The sequence below is a fragment of the Phyllobates terribilis genome, unplaced genomic scaffold, assembly GCF_046119375.1.
Source record: "Phyllobates terribilis strain yellow unplaced genomic scaffold, ASM4611937v1 Scaffold_183__1_contigs__length_3771566, whole genome shotgun sequence".
NCBI classification, from domain to species: Eukaryota; Metazoa; Chordata; class Amphibia; order Anura; family Dendrobatidae; genus Phyllobates; species Phyllobates terribilis.
Genome location: NW_027362943.1, coordinates 149,617 through 166,250, shown reverse-complemented (window position 1 = coordinate 166,250; position 16,634 = coordinate 149,617). Strand labels below are relative to the sequence as shown.

General features: G+C 41.6%; 1 protein-coding gene across 3 annotated transcripts; it reads right to left on the bottom strand.

Moving 5' to 3' along the window:
- Positions 1 to 1,402: 1,402 nt before the first annotated feature.
- Positions 1,403 to 16,313, bottom strand: LOC141212714 (oocyte zinc finger protein XlCOF8.4-like). Of its 3 annotated transcripts, none has more exons than XM_073665023.1 (7): positions 16,168 to 16,313; positions 15,859 to 16,038; positions 15,653 to 15,776; positions 15,472 to 15,569; positions 7,517 to 7,607; positions 7,154 to 7,247; positions 3,688 to 3,817 (listed from the first exon to the last, which is right to left on the bottom strand). In XM_073665023.1, the coding sequence occupies exons 1-6, from the start codon at positions 16,243 to 16,245 to the stop codon at positions 7,198 to 7,200; spliced, it is 621 nt and encodes a 206-aa protein (XP_073521124.1). In that variant the 5' UTR covers positions 16,246 to 16,313; the 3' UTR covers positions 3,688 to 3,817; positions 7,154 to 7,197. The 3 variants fall into 3 exon arrangements, with proteins under 3 accessions (XP_073521123.1, XP_073521124.1, XP_073521125.1); XM_073665024.1 differs by having other exon boundaries at positions 7,179 to 7,247; XM_073665022.1 differs by lacking the exon at positions 7,154 to 7,247 and having other exon boundaries at positions 1,403 to 3,817.
- Positions 16,314 to 16,634: the final 321 nt, after the last annotated feature.

The following is a 16,634-nucleotide window of genomic DNA, read 5'->3' as shown; positions in this document are numbered from 1 at the left end:
GAAGATGAGCACTCTATGAGCTCGTTCTACAGCTTATAGAGGGTTAAGGTTTCAAGCCTGATTATTAATTTCAGCCAGTTTTCAAAGAATTCAGTAGGAAAGGAGCCTTCTATTTTTTTCAGTCACACCAATAAGTGGTATATCATTGAGCCTTGACCTATTTTCAAGATCATCGGTTTCTGCCAGCAGTGCTGATATTTTCTGTTCTGCAAGCCTGTTCTCATTGCTTGCATCAGCTATCTGGTCCTCAATGGCACCGACTTAGCCTTCCACTGCCCCGGCTCTATTTTCTGCAGTTTCTGTCATATACCTGCTATCTCATCTTTAAGACCACCAAAATGTACATTGAAAGCAGAGAGAGAATTTACAATGTACCACTGCAATGAAAACATCTTTTAAAGTAGGTTCCTCAGGTACCTGTATGTCCCATTGGCGCAGATTAGGCCGTGGGGCAGTGAGTATTGTGCTACATGCAAATTTGTGGTCTTTTCATCCCCTTCAAAGCAGCTGCCTCTCCCATCTCCTGCACACCCAACTCCTTCACTTGGAGCCCATGCACAGGTGTGGGGTAGCTGTTATAAGAAGGCCACTGTCACCTGCTGACACCTGTGTTTCTGTGCAGGCAAATTGCTACAGCCTAGCCACCACTTCCCTCCTCCTAGTCTCCCCTGCTCAATCTGTCTCTAGCGTGACAACCATGGTGTCATCTTGGAGCGGAGAGCCTGCTTCTCCCGAAGTCTTTATGTGGCTTTTCCTGGTCATTTTTTTCCCTTGGAGCAAAGTACTTCCACACTCAGACAGTTAACTAGTAGATGTATGCCGATTTTTAGGATGGTCGTCAAGTATTATATTGGATAAATAGCTAGATGCTCGGCAGGAGTTCCTACATCTGCTTGTTTACATATGTCGTCAGGGTTGTTGCCCAAAAGTACTGCTACTTTCTGTGTGAGTGGGATAGTCGTGCAAGAAAATATTGCTACAAAAAAAGGGACTGGCCTCTCCAACATTCACTTCTGCAAGGGAGTAAACTGTCCTGCATTCAGAAGTTGAGGATCCACCTAGGCAATGGTGGTAACAAAATCTTATCAAGTTGGGCCTAATGAAGAACTTTGTAAAGGCTATGGATAAAAATGTAAAAGCATTAATGCATCTGATTGATAACTTTCCAAGGTTAAGTGAAGCAAATATAAAAGAAGGAGTCTTTACTGGACTTCAGATTCGTACGCTTCTTCAAGATGAGGAGTTTCTTCATTTGTTCCAGGGCAAGAAAAAGGCTGTATGGTTTACATTTGCAGTAACTAACTTTTTGAGAAACTCAAGAGTAGATACAGTAACTATGAAGAGTTGGTGTTATTTCTACTCAAAACATGTAAGGATCTTGGCTTTAACATGTCCTTAATGATTCATTTCTTATATTCTAGACTTTTCTTCTACCAAACTGTGGAGTAGTGAGAGACGAGGATGGTGAGAAATGTAACCAAGATATTGCAGCTATGGAGAAAAGATATAAAGGGAAATTAAATCCATCAATGCTTGCAGATTACTGTTGCATAATTTTAAGAGATGATCTGATACAGGAGTACAAGAAACAAGCAAAAAACAGTTGTCACTGAATAAGGACTAATTTTGTAGTGCAATTTCTGTAACTGTTTAAAATTCGCAATAGGGTTTACACAGGTTTTAGTTATTTGAATTGTTTCTAAGTTTTCTCTAAATAAATATCAGAAAATTGGCATAACAAAATATTCTGCATCTGTATATTTACAAGAATAATAATGTTTCAAAGTACTGGAACCTTTAGTCATTAAATTATATGTAGCAGTAAAAGGAAAACTCGTTGTCCAATTTGAATTCAGGAGGTCAAACTCATTAAGAAATGGCACAGTTCATAACGGAACCTGACAACTTTTAAAAATATGTAAAACAGTGTTACATGATCTGAAAGGTCCATAAGCTAGGTTCTTCAGCTGCTCAGTCAGGACGTCCAGCCTCTGTACAGGTCCCAGTACCTTCCTCTCCTCTTCTGCACCAATCAGTTAGATAAGTGTGGGGCTTGAGAAGAGAGCAGTTCTCTCACTGATCAGGAAGGACACTGTCTCATTGTTCTCAGTCACAGGAAGCTACCTTCAGTCTATAGGACACACTCACATATTAGCACAATTTTTTCTTGCTAAAAGTGTGTCTTTTCAAGTAAAACATTTTCCACATTAAGGATATAAAAAAGACTTCTCCCCGATGTGACTTCTCTGATGTCTATCAAGATAAGCTTTCCGGTGAAAACATTTCCCACATTCTGAACAGGAAAAAGGCTTCTCCCCTGTGTGCATTCTCTGGTGCTTAACAAGACTTGATTTCCTTGTAAAATATTTCCCACATTCTGAACATGAAAAAGGATTTTCCCCTCTGTGAGTTCTTTGATGTGTAACAAAATCTAATTTCTGGTTAAAACATTTCCCACATTCTGAACATGAAAAAGGCTTCTCCCCTGTGTGAGTTCTCTGATGTGTAACAAGATATGATTTCATTGTAAAACATTTCCCACATTCTGAACATGAAAAAGGCTTCTCCCCTGTGTGAGTTCTCTGATGTGTAACAAGATGTGATTTCTGGTTAAAACATTTCCCACATTCTGAACAGGAAAAAGGCTTCTCTCCTGTGTGAGTTCTCTGGTGCGTAACAAGACTTGATTTCCCCGTAAAACATTTCCCACATTCTGAACATGAAAAAGGTTTTTCCCCTGTGTGAGTTCTTTGATGTGTAACAAGACCTAATTTCTGGTTAAAACATTTCCCACATTCTGAACATGAAAAAGGCTTCTCCCCTGTGTGAATTCTCTTGTGCTTAACAAGACTTGATTTCTCTGTAAAATATTTCCCACAATCTGAACATGAAAAAGGCTTCTCTCCTGTGTGAGTTCTCTTGTGCTTAACAAGACTTGATTTCACTGTAAAACATTTCCCACATTCTGAACAGAAAAAAGGCTTCTCCCCTGTGTGAGTTCTCTGATGTGTAACAAGATCTGATTTCTTGATAAAAGATTTCCCACATTCTGAACATGAAAAAGGCATCTTCCCTGTGTGAGTTCTCTGATGTATATCAAGTGTCGCTTTCTGGAAAAAACATTTCCCACATTCTGAACAGGAAAAAGCCTTCTCCCCTGTGTGAATTCTCCAGTGCTTAACGAGATTTGATTTCACTGTAAAACATTTCCCACATTCTGAACATGAAAAAGGCTTCTCTCCTGTGTGAGTTCTCCGGTGATTAACAAGACTTGATTTCACTGTAAAACATTTCCCACATTCTGAACATGAAAAAGGTTTTTCCCCTGTGTGAGTTCTTTGATGTGTAACAAGATGTGATTTCTTGTTAAAACATTTCCCACATTCTGAACATGAAAAACGCATCTTCCCTGTGTGAGTTCTCTGGTGACTAAGAAGACTTGCTTTCATGTTAAAACATTTCATACACTTGAAACAAGAAAATCTATTCTTTGCTGTGTGAATTTTTTGATGTTTAAGAAAAAGCTCTTTGAGGGGAAAACTATTTCCATATTCTGACCATGCAAATGGCTTCTTAGCTTTAGGAGCAGTTCGTTTTTTAATGCTTAGTTTGTGACTTTGATTTTCCTTAGTAGTCGGTAATGAATCAGAAGATAGGACCTGTTTCAAAGGATCAGATGACACATCTTTGCTGTAAAGGGATGATGGTATATTTGGAGTAATAGCATTCCCTTCAATTGTATCCTGTGAGATCTCCAGCTCATCTGATTTGAAAATTGAAGATGTCAGCTGTCCCTCTGATCTCCTAGTACAGTCATCTGCCAAGTAAAAAAAATATATTTGAATAAAATATTCTTGAAATTTATATTTTTGAACATTTCTAAACTGTTGGTACAAATGGCAAGTTATGTAAAAATATTGAATTATTCACCAAGACAATGATAGTTCACAGTCTAATAGAAAACCTCATAGCATGATCCAGTAGAGTTTGGTGTTCAACTGTTTGTTCATTCTGCCTCCCAAATATCAAATATGCGAAAATTATACCAATAAAAATTTCTACTCGTATCACAAAAAACAAGCCTCCACTCAGGTCCATCATCTATCAACGGAAAAACAGAGGTTTCCACATCATTAGTGGCTCAAAAACTCTTGAAAAGCAACATGGCTTCCATAAACCAATCCAGCAAAATCCGCTCTTCCAAAGTCAAGTATGCTTCCTACTTAACTCAAATGGAAAGCACCACACCCTACTAAAGCTCATGCATAATGCCGGAAGCTGCCTGATACAGCCTTGTTCTCCGCTGGTTAAGTCTTCTGTGTTCAGCTCCCGTGTTGTGTATTTTCTTCTTCGTTTCTTCTTGTGATCCCAGCCCATTTACTGACTACTATTGTGTCTTCTGATTTTGTATTTTCTCTGCCCTCCTGGTTCTGATCAGGCCACCTGACTATTCTTCTTGTCATCTCACATCACAGAACAGCAGGCAACACCAAGTCCAAGCCTAGGGGTCTTTGTGTAAGTACAGATCCATGTACACTGTGTGCAGAATTATTAGGCAAGTTGTATTTTAGAGGATTATTTTTATTATTGATCAACAACTATGTTCTCAATCAACCCAAAAGACTCAAATATCCAAGCTTAATATTTTTGGAAGATGGAGTGTTTTTTTTTTTAGATTTGGCTATCTTAGGAGAATATCTGTTTGTGCAGGTAACCATTACTGTGCAGAATTATTAGGCAACTTAATAAAAACCAAATCTAATCCCATCTCACTTGTTTATTTTCACCAGGTAAACCAATATCAGTGCACAAAATTTAGAAATAAACATTTCTGACATGCAAAAACAAAAACCAAAAAAATTAGTGATCAGTATAGCCACTTTTCTTTATGATGACACTCAACAGCCTTCCATCCACAGATTCTGTCAGTTGCTTTATCTGTTTTCGATCAACATTGCGTGCAGCAGCCACCACAGCCTCCCAGACACTGTACTGAGAGATGTACTGTTTTCCCTCCCTGTAGATCTCACATTTTATGATGGACCACAGGTTCTCTATGGGGTTCAGATCAGGTGAACAAGGGGGCCATGTCATTATTTTTTCTTCTTTTAGACCTTTACTGGCCAGCCACGCTGTGGAGTAGTTGGATGCATGTGATGGAGCATTGTCCTGCATGAAAATCATGTTTTTCTTGAACAATACCGACTTCTTCCTGTACCACTGCTTGAAGAAGTTGTCTTCCAGAAGCTGGCAGTAGGTCTGGGAGGTGAGCTTCACTCCATCCTCAACCCGAAAAGGTCCCACAAGTTCATCTTTAATACTAGCCCATACCAGTACCCCACCTCCACCTTGCTGGCATCTGAGTCGGAGTGGAGCTCTCTGCCCTTTATTGGTCAACCCTCTGGCCCATCCATCTGGCCCATCAAGAGTCACCCTCATTTCATCAGTCCATAAAACCTTTGAAAAATCAGTCTTAAGATATTTCTTGGCCCATTCTTGACATTTTATCTTATGTTTCTTGTTCAAAGGTGGTCATTTTTCAGCCTTCCTTATCTTGGCCATGTCCCCGAGTATCGCAAACCTTGTGCTTTTTGATACTCCAGTAACATTGCAGCTCTGATATATGGCAAAACTGGTGGAGAATGGCATCTTGGCAGCTTCACGCTTGATTTTCCTCAATTCATGGGCAGTTATTTTGCGCCTTTTTTGGCCAACACACTTCTTGCGACCCTGTTGGCTATTTGCCATGAAACGCTTGATTGTTCGGTGATCACGCTTCAAAAGTTTTGAAATTTCAAGACTGCTGCATCCCTCTGCAAGACATCTCACAATTTTGGACTTTTTAGAGCCCGTCAAATCTCTCTTCTGATCCATTTTGCCAAAGGAAAGGAAGTTGCCTAATAATTAAGCACACCTTATATATAGGGTGTTGATGTCATTAGACAACACCCCTCTTCATTACAGAGATGCACATCACCAGATTTACTTAATTAGTAGTTGGCTCTCAAGCCTATGCAGCTTGTAGTAGGACAACATGTATAAAAAGTATCATGTGATCAAAATACGCATTTGCTTAATAATTCTGCACACGGTGTAGAGGGGTTAAAGGGTGATGGGCAAAACTTTGACTATAGACAATAACACATCTAATGAGAAGATCAAAAAAAAGAGTAACTAGTGGTGAAACCTCTCCGGGATAATTAGAGTATGCTTCTTGATAGCTCCTGGCAATTTAAACTATAGTAAGGGCCAATATTTTATGTCAAATGAGTCTCAAAAAGAAATATACATTTAATGAGAACTTTTTATAATAGTGCAGAGCTGAGGTGTCTTAAATTTAGATCTCAGGCATTTGGAAGAGACAATAGAGACCTTTTTGGAAAGACTATCAGGGAATTACAGAGTTAAGTGAGGCAGGCCGATCCCACCACAATCAAACTATCATACAGAATGAACCTGTAAAAAAAAAAGACAGAATAAAAAAAAACACATTACATCCCCAACAGGAATGCATGTTTGTGGGGGAGGGGGGGACTCCAACACTAAACCGGAGTTGCACTTATTTATGGTAGACCGTTGGAGCTACTATGAGTCCTGACCAGAAGAGTAGAGAAAGTATTAGTGCCCCCATTTTAGGATAAATTGTATCTAAATTCTTTAGGATTGATAATATTATTTATGACGTGGAGTGAATCCATGAAACCAGGGCTCGAGTCATGCCAACACATCTCCTGCAGGCGTGAATATATGTATATTACAGCCATCAGCCACGCACAGCTTAGAGATATATCATGGCACAGGTGTAATGTTTTTGTATACTTTATCTATTGGAAGTAATTTGGTTTAAAAAGAAATAGAAAAGTAAGGGTAACGGGAAACTCTGTTATTATACAGAAATTCACACTTGGCCCTCACTGTACATTTAATGTTGTCGATCATAAAAGTGAGGTTTGGTCATAAAGACTGGACCTGGTCTTGTAGGGACCATATGAGCACATTCAGCAGCACAGAAGGGAGAGACGGTAGATTCATCCAATAAGATAACAGGAATCTAGGAAGCCAACAGCATCATTACCCTCCGCTTTCTCTTACAGGCCCATCATAATATTTTTCTTCAAGTGATTTTTGTAACTTGTCAGCACATTCTACGTACACTGTTATTTGGATTGGTAGCTTACAAATCTGGGCAGGTAAGAGTCAGGATCTTCCAATTTCAGTTGGTAGGTGGATCTTCCAGGTTGTAAGCTCTATAGAAAAGGAGATTCAATATCCAAAGTCATTTGAGGAGTTTCAATGTCCAAAGTCATTTGAGGAGTTTCAATGTCCAAAGTCATTTGAGGAGTTTCAATGTCCAAAGTCATTTGAACAGTTTTAGGTGGAGGACAATGTTTTGGTCTAGATGCAAAATGGTGATTACACAATTGTGATCCAGCTGGACTCTTTGACCGGTAAACCAGCCACAGCCGGTGACGGAGAAGAATCAGTGACTTCTCTGCATTTAGTAGTTACTACTCACCTGGGTAGCCATATGTAGGAATCTCCTCTTTACACCGCTCATCGCCCCTCACATATGTCTCTGTAGTATTAATATGGGTCAGATCTTCACCCTGAAACAAATGTTGTAAAAGTCACAGACAGATGGAGAAGTCACATCTATGATCAGTAGTGAAGAGCGAGTACCGTAATATTCGTAATCGCTATAATCGTAACGAGCACTTTGTAATAATCGCTCCGAATAGCGAGTACAAGGTAAGTCAATGGGAAATGTGAGTAATTTTCTGATAGACCCTAAAAAGTGGTCTGGGGGCCTGAGGAAAAGGCTGATGGATGGGAAAGTGATGAAACAGAATGAGAAGAGCCTGGAGAATGAGCCTGCATGCATTTCTGACTCACATATGGTTTCTGGGAATAAGTTTGTTGCAGTGTTACGCCACTTTTACAGACACACAAGAACAACTAGCAAACCTAACCTAAATTGCATTTAACAGGCCAAAAAGGTTAAGAAACAGTTTTCCTGCACAATCACTTGTATATAAGGCTAAATAAACCAGAGAAACCAAAAAATATCCCTTTTAGCCTTTGTTCACACATACTGTTGCGGCTTTTTTTCACCTTTTACAATTGAGAGGGTCCTGATACATTTTGTAGGTCCCTCTGTCATACATCATTTTTAGTTCACTATTCCCCAGCACTTTACAAGCACAGCAAGAACGTACTAGTAGGTATGTTGATCTTTGACCTGAGAGGCCTCAGGTGGCTCTGTAACATGCGTTTTGGAGGGACAGCTGTTCCTTAGACATTTGGGCGGTCCCTCCATCATTGACACTCAGATAGTGGAATACATATTCAATAGCAGTTTACAATGTGCCCATTGTAGCGTTGGGCTTGACCCTCCTCCTCCTCCACCACCAGCATGTGATACTGTGGCCCTAAATTCAAATGTTCAGAGGCCCTGCAGGAGGCAGGAATTTTGTGAGAGCCCTCGTGTGGCCCTGTAACATACATTTTGAAGTGCCCTCCTGTAGAGATTTTGGAGGTCCCTCGTGTACATCTGAGAGTGCCCTCACTTACTCATATTGTAAGGCCCTCACTGTATTATTTAACTCATTTAGGGGCAGAAACTACAGAGAAAAAGTCAAGAGACATGGAGTACTAGAAGGTAGCAGTGAGTACGGCCTGCGATCCTCAGGTATGGCTGAACTCAGTGAACTGGAAAAATAAAGCTGCACTAGTCAACTGGATGACGAGCTCAAATATATCACTTGTGCAAGTCAATGGACAAAGGATATATTAGTGCCCCAACTCCAGGATGGGTTGGAGAAGCTTCTCCAAATGGCTCCGAGATTTTGATGGTCAATATTTCCCAGATTATATAGGCAGAGAAGACTTCTTGATATTGTACTACTTGGTCCAGTGCAGAATGTGCATTGTATTTCCAAAAATTACTCCTGGGGGCTGTGTCATAAGTGCAGGGAGATTCCTTGACAAGGGCTTCCCTTGTCAAACATTATCTACGATGGAGTACTGTAGTAGTTGTGGCCCTCAATTCAAATTTTCAGAGGGCCATCAGTCGGTCATCAACAGTCAGTGTAAATTTCTATTGAATATGTATCCCCTGTCTCAGTCACAATGTGGCACAAGCCAGGCATGTTTTTTGCCAAATAGGTTGACTGACAGTACATTTCTATTGAATATGTATTATCTACGAAAAAAGACAATTACCCATTAAAAATTTACTTTTAATTTAAACACACTAAAATAATGTACTCAATAGTACAGTTGGGACAAACTAACATATAAGAAAGGAGACATAGAGGGATATAAAGATGAAAAAGGAATAGAAATAGTGTCAGCTAGGCCGTAAATAATACGCTATAAGGGATAATAAACAAATCCCTTTCTGGCAGTGGAGTATATCAGCCCCCAATATTCAAATAGTGCCCCCACTGTACCCACGGCTATCCTTCACCTAGTCCCCAAGGAACCTTAATAATGCTATTCAACGAGTACACATATGAATTTTGCAAACAGCGTCCTCAGTAGCGTATTCAGCAAATATTCAATAATGACATCAATGGCATATAGAAAGCTAAATGTCCACAGTAATACTAACACCCCAAAAAGTCAAAAAAAAATTGAGGCGTATGGAAATGTAGTCCACCAGCATGCAGAGTCATGCAAGACCCAAAAAAAAAAAAAAAAAAAAGGCCAATTAAATCTTGAAAAAAAATATAAAGTCCAGAGATTTTTCAAAAAGCCATATCAGATGACCAGTGTAAAGCAAAATAAAAGTCCAGTAATCACCAAAACAGTTACAGGAAATCTAAACGATATTAGAGGTGCTGATGGATACAAAGATGACAATGTCCCAAATAAAGAAAATCCAATGAGAAAAAAACGCTGCTAGTCAGAAAAAAACACGTATACATGTAATAAAAATCAATGACTTATCTTGTTGCATCCAAGAAGTGTTTAGGCTGGTGTAAAGTCAAGTTCCACTTGTTGATCCAAAAATATTCAGTTTGTAGAGATCAAATTCAATGATGCGATCACCAGAGGAAAGAGTTAACATATATCCAAAAAGACATCAGGCTTCACTTCAATATGAAAATATACCAATGGATCAAATGTTCCCATAATCTCTACGCGTTTCGCCCCCCCTCCTTGAATGTGGGGCTCATCAGGGGAAAAAAAGAAAGTTTAAATGAGGGATAGGGTGCATCGATAATAAATGCTACCAAACCGGAATGCAGTCACAGTATTACTGTGGACATTTAGCTTTCTATATGCCATTGATGTCATTATTGGATATTTGCTGAATACGCTACTGAGGACGCTGTTTGTCAAATTCATATGTGTACTCGTTGAATTGCATTAGTAAGGTTCCTTGGGGACTAGGTGAAGGATAGCCGTGGGTACAGTGGGGGCACTATTTGAATATTGGGGGCTGATATACTCCACTGCCAGAAAGGGATTAGTCTATTATCCCTTATAGCGTATTATTTACGGCCTAGCTGACACTATTTCTATTCCTTTTTCACCTTTATATCCCTCTATGTCTCCTTTCTTATATGTTAGTTTGTCCCAACTGTACTATTGAGTACATTATTTTAGTGTGTTTAAATTAAAAGTTAATTTTTAATGGGTAATTGTCTTTTTTGGTAGATAATCTTTACTTACCCTCCTTCCAACGTATGTTGGTTATTTTCTGGTATTTGGTATTGAATATGTATTCCAAATCTCAGTCACAATGTGGCACAACCTGTGACAAGGGCCTCCATCCTCCAATGACAAATATTAGTTTGGTAGGACCACTGTACATTACAGATTTGTCCACTGCACTATGTGCATAGGGTTTGTAAAAATTAGCCCAATGGGCTGAGTCATGGTTGACACAAGAAGCCACCATCCCAAGGGTCTCCAATCACAAATAGTAGTTAGGCTGGAGTAGGAATACTGTCCTGGTTTGTCCACTGTACAATGTGCATAGTATGTAAAAATTAGCCCTATGGGCTGAGTCATGATTGACGATGGAAGGAATCTTGTTTTATGGGAAGGGGGTGACGTTAACAGCAGTAGCATGAATCTGCATTTTTGGTGAATTTAGGTTGGCTAGCTGTCATCTGGAGGGATTACAAACTGTGGATATATCCAGTCCTTACTGAATTTAATCAGAGTAAGTCTGTCTGCATTTTCCGTGGAGAGGCGTGTGCGCCTATCAGTGATGATTGCCCCAGTGGAACTGAAAACACGCTCAGACACCACACTAGCAGCCGGGCAGGCCAGCACCTCCAAGGCATATAAAGAGAGGTCGGGCCAAGTGTTCAGCTTAGACACCCAATAATTAAAGGGAACTGAAGCGTCAGAAAGGACACACGTATGGTCACTTAAAGTAACCCTTGACCATGTTCTGCAACTTATCCCTCCTAGGCATTTTTATAGGCAGATAGCCCTTGCTGTTTTGCTGGTATATTGAAAATTGCCCAATTTGGGCACATTTTCCCCCCTCCTCCGTTGGAGCTGGTGTTCGTGTCTCTCCCCATTATCCTTTGGTGTTGAAAAGAGCTGGTACCTCTGCTACCAGCATTATCTGAGGGTGATGTTTTCAGCAACTGATCTACAACGGCCCTCTTAAACGATTCCATTGTACAAGCCCTGGCAAAAATTATGGAATCACCGGGCTCGGAGGATGTTCATTCAGTTGTTTAATGTTGTTGAAAAAAAGGAGATCACAGACATGGCACAAAACTAAAGTAATTTCAAATGGCAACTTTAGGGCTTTAAGAAACACTAAAAGAAATCAAGATTAAAAATGTGGTACCCAGTAAGAGTAATTTTTTTCAGACCAAGCAGAGGGAAAAAATTATGAAATCACTCAATTCTGAGGAAAAAAATATGGAATCACCCTGTAAATTATAATTTCCAAAACTAACAACTGCATCAAATTAGATCTGCTCGTTAGTCTGCATCTAAAAAGGAGTGATCACACCTTGGAGAGCTGTTGCACCAAGTGAACTGACATGAATCATGGCTCCAACATGAGAGATGTCAATTGAAACAAATGGGTGGATTGGACAACCTTTCAGGGTAGGATCTGGTGTCCGTCAGGGCTGTCCTCTTAGCCCTTTGCTTTATGCCTTTGCAATTGATCCCTTCCCATCTTGAGGGTAGTGGCCTAAGCAGACGATGTCACCGTCTTTGTTTCTTCGCAAGATGAGGCAATGGTGGTGATGTCAGAAGAGGAGCGCTACTCGGAGGCATCCGGGTCCAAGGTTAACCAGGATAAGTGTGAAAGTCTATGGCTGGGAGGCGGAGATCCCGGGTTTGATCTTCCGGACACCCTCCCCGAACCCCAAGAACACGCCAAAGTCCTGGGCACTGAATTCGGCCAGGGTGATTACCCCATGAAAAACTGGGAAGGCAGAATCAAAGGTGTCGCCCAAAGAGTGGACCAATGGAAGGGTTGGTCTTTGAGCCTGAGGGAAAGGGTTGGCCTGTGCAAAGCTTTCCTGCTCCCCTTGCTAATCTACCTGGGCAGCGTCTGTGTCTTGCCAGAGCCTCTCTGGACACGGGTCTACAGTCTGTTCTTCCAGATGATATAGGGGAATAGACTGAACCTAGTCAAGCGGGAGGTCACTTACCGCACGAGGAGACTAGGGTGGTTGGATATGGTGAACCCGTCGTGTTCCTAGTGAACACCTTCTTGAAAGTTAACGTGGCAAACCTCTGGAAAGAGAGGGCTCCTCCATGGGTATTATCCTGCAAGGGATGGTTTCAGCCATCAATCTTCAGGGGGAAGATTGAAAGATCTTCACACACTGCATGGGCATCTCCCAGCTTATGTTACCCCGGTTCTGAAAATGATCCACCGGTGGGATCTGGGAATGTGGGAGGTGAGGTCCCTCCCGAGGAAACTCCTCGATAGGAGGGTCTTGCTTTCTCATTTCCCACCGTTGGGATCTGGAGGTTGGGGGGAGTTTGTTAAATTCTAGCAGGATCCCCAAGAAGTACTGGAACTTGACTTGGCGCTGCTTCCAAGGTAAGCTGTGTGTAAGGGGCAATTTGAAGTACAGGAGCTCAGAGGACAGGAATTGCCCCCGTGCAGCTTGTGCTAACATGCTGAAAGCATGGAGCACTTCCTTCTTCATTGTCCCTTTAATACAGAGGTGTACAACAGGGTGGGAGCTTCCATTGGTTGGCCATGGCTGGCTACTCTATCCTATGCCAGGTGGGCCTATGGAGCGTTCGGAGACCTTGGGAGAAGGGACCGAACCACTTTATTCATACTAAGTGTAGTGGTCAGGTATTTCACGTGGAAAGCACGAGTTTTAGTTTCGACGCAGAGTAAAATCCTAAGTGCAAATGAAGTTTGTAGGAACATCCTAGGTGACCTGGTGAAGGCACGTTCTCTGGAGTATGAAAGACTGGCTGACGGGAGGGTGGCCCGTCTCTGGAGGGGCTTTTCCTTCAGGGTGCCTTAGTCTGGTAGTACTCCTATATCCAGGTGGTGGGCTGATGTCTTTTGTTTTGTATTTATGTCTCCTGAATAGGTTTGCAAGCATCGAACTTGAGCCTTGGACGGTGAGCATGTAGGTTGCCTTTGTCCTGGCCTCTGCTTAACTTGGCATGGCAGATGCTACAGACTACAATGTTTTTCTCTGAAGGACTTTCAGAAAAAAAAATTCCACACAGCAGCTGAACGCCCCCTTGCCCTGACTTGGCGCACAGCGGCAGTGCTCTTGGGAACAGTTGACCCAGTTCTCACTCTGGGCAAACCACAACTCCTTGGTGCCTGTTTTGGTGCTACATATCCATCTTCCTCTGTGTTGCTGTCATGGCTATGCATGCCAACGGTCCAGGTCGGATCAGTGGACTCATAACCGACTACCTCGTCTTCCATCTCATCCTCCTTCCCAGTTGACATTGTAGGCTGACCTGATAGCAACTGTGTCTCATCATCATCAGCCTCCACCTCTGGAGAAAAAAAATGATGTTCCGCCAAGAGTCTTTCTTCTGGCCATAGGTCCTCAAATACATAAGCATAAACGCACGCCACCTCTTCTTGTCCCTCTTCAATGCTGCACAGTGATAGTTCAGAGCCAACCAAAGGATACGTACTAAACAGATCCTCAGAGTGGCCAAGCTTGGGGTCATATGTCTCCTGTGACTGAAAATTGTTGGAGGAAGGAGAACCAGCTTCAGGATTGGATGGGCCAGCCTTCTGTGTATCCACAGTAGACTGTGTGGTCGTGGAAGATTTGTTGCTGCTTGACAAATGCGTAGAGGCCTTGTCTTCTATCCAAGACAGAATCTGCTCTCGCTCTTCTGGCTTCCACACACGTTTACGTTCCAGACCGGGAAATTTTTCCAGGAACATAGTGGATGCATCAAGATTCTTCTGACCTGAAACAGACTGAGTGCCTTCTTGCGCACCACTGACACGTCCCTTAACAACAGTCTTTTTTGGCATTTTGGGCTTTGTTGACAGATTTTCAGATGTTGATGGCACAAGTCAAGCTAGCTGTCACAGCCAAAATAGTGGTTAAAATGGCCTGGTGCGTGCTTTGTAGCAGGCAGTAGGAAATGTTTGGACTACTGCTTAGTGTAGGGCACAAAACGCTTTTTTAAGTGGACTAATATGGACAGAAAGCAGGCACTGACCCCTAAAACAGCAGGGAAAATAGACCGGTGCTAAAAAAAAAAAAAGGCAGCACAAAATGCTACTTCTGTGTGTGCTGGAAAAATATTGCTTTGCCTCTGACAAGAGCCGTTTTTATATGGACACTGGAAGAAAGCTACCTATTACACTCCCTACCTAATACACAATCTCTCCCTCCTTGTACTCTGACTTTGTTGTCTGTCTTCAACTCTGAAAAGAGCTCTTTTTTGGTGGTATTATGGAGCTAGTGAGCGGCTCCTTTAAACACAGAACTAGTATACACTGCAGGTAGCATTTAAAAGGGCTTTTGTTTTATCAAGAGGCCTAAACACTCTCCCTAGCAGCTCAGCAATCTCTCCCTATGCTTATCGAATGCAGGCACCAGACGCAATGTGCACAAAATGGCAGCGGCAGGGCTTAAATAGACCCTATGACGCTGGGCGGCCAGCCAATCACAGTAATGCCACAACCAAGATGTCTGAGGCATTACTGTGATTGGTTAAGAAGCCCAGCATGTTTAGTGGCTGCAAAGGAGGCGCCAAAACTACAGGGTGGGACATTCGAATATAGCGAGGCGATTACACAAATACTTGCAGAATAACGAGTAACCCGAATACTGTACTATCCGTACGAATAGTAACAAATACACTCGCTCATCACTAATGATCAGCTCTAATCCTGCCATCTCCACCATTCTCATTACAAAAGTATAAATCATATAATTCTGGTGGATAAAACAAGACCGAACACAAGACCTTCACAGCCGTATACACATCACGGGAGAAATCTCATGACACCTTCTCTCCATGTACCTGATAATCCTGAGGAATATTGGGATCTTCTTGTTTACAGTCCTGTGGAAGAAGAGGACGTGGACATCTCTCTGGTGTTGTCCTCTTACTGGATAGATCTGGAGGAAACACATACAGGGACGGAATTCATTCTCTACATACAGATAATTATAGGCCGTGTGTATTTAGTCCTGTCTATTACCTGGAGATGTGAGGGGCTGGGGAACTTCCATCATGACATCCTTGTACAGATCTTTGTGTCCTTCTAAATACTCCCACTCCTCCATGGAAAAATAGACAGCGACACCCTGACATCTTATAGGAACCTGACACATACAATGATACAGTCATCCCCCAATCCCTTCATAGCGTTACTGTATAATGTCCCAGCATTCCCAGCAGTGTCACCTCTCCAGTCAGCAGCACAATCATCTTGTAGGCGAGTTCTAGGATCTTCTGGTCATTGATGTTCTCATGTACCAAGTGATGAGGTGGAGGCCCCGTGATTGGGCTCAGGGGTCTTCTCCATCTGTCAGACACAGGGGCCTGGCAGCGCTCACTAGAGGTCTTCTTCACTACTGTGTAATCCTGGTTATGGAGAGACACATTAATAAATCTCACTACAGACATTTCCAGAGTCCTCACCTCTCCAATTCTGTCCATTTGTTATTCCCATAGATAAGAATGATGTAATGTGACGCCATCAGAATCTCTCACCTCTCCAGTAAGCCGGAAGAGGATCTCTAGGGTGAGGTGTAGTATCCTCTCTGTCATCTTGTCTCTGTCCATATCCATCTTTGATGGGTAAATCAGGAAAGTTCTCTTATATAGAAGATCTTCACTGAGAGGATCCGATATTGTAGAGACCTGAATGAGAAGTTGAGCAGATGTAACGTCATAAAAATCCTGTGTAATAATACAATTACTGGAGATAATAAGGGAAACATATGAGGAGATTTATTATTTTACAGTATTTAGTTTTCTTCTTTACATCTACTAATAAAGCCTATATATTTTAGGCCACAGACAACAAGCAGTTTCTTCCTCAGAATCTGCAAGTGAATACCTTTCTCATAGACTCATCTTCCATAAAGCTAATTCTCATCTCATTTACCGACACTGGAATCGGCATTATCTATACTGCAGGAGATATTCATTACACGTGACATGAGAAATAACTACTT

What these genes read in the sequence shown, in the direction of transcription:
- LOC141212714 (XM_073665022.1), bottom strand. Translation starts at nt 16,245, where the DNA reads ATGGATATGGACAGAGACAAGATGACAGAGAGGATACTACACCTCACC. An exon ending in TTGTGCTGCTGACTGGAGAG is followed by an intron (nt 15,777 to 15,858) that starts GTGACACTGCTG and finishes TGTATGTGTCAG; the next exon opens with GTTCCTATAAGATGTCAGGG. An exon ending in CCAGCCCCTCACATCTCCAG is followed by an intron (nt 15,570 to 15,652) that starts GTAATAGACAGG and finishes TGTTTCCTCCAG; the next exon opens with ATCTATCCAGTAAGAGGACA.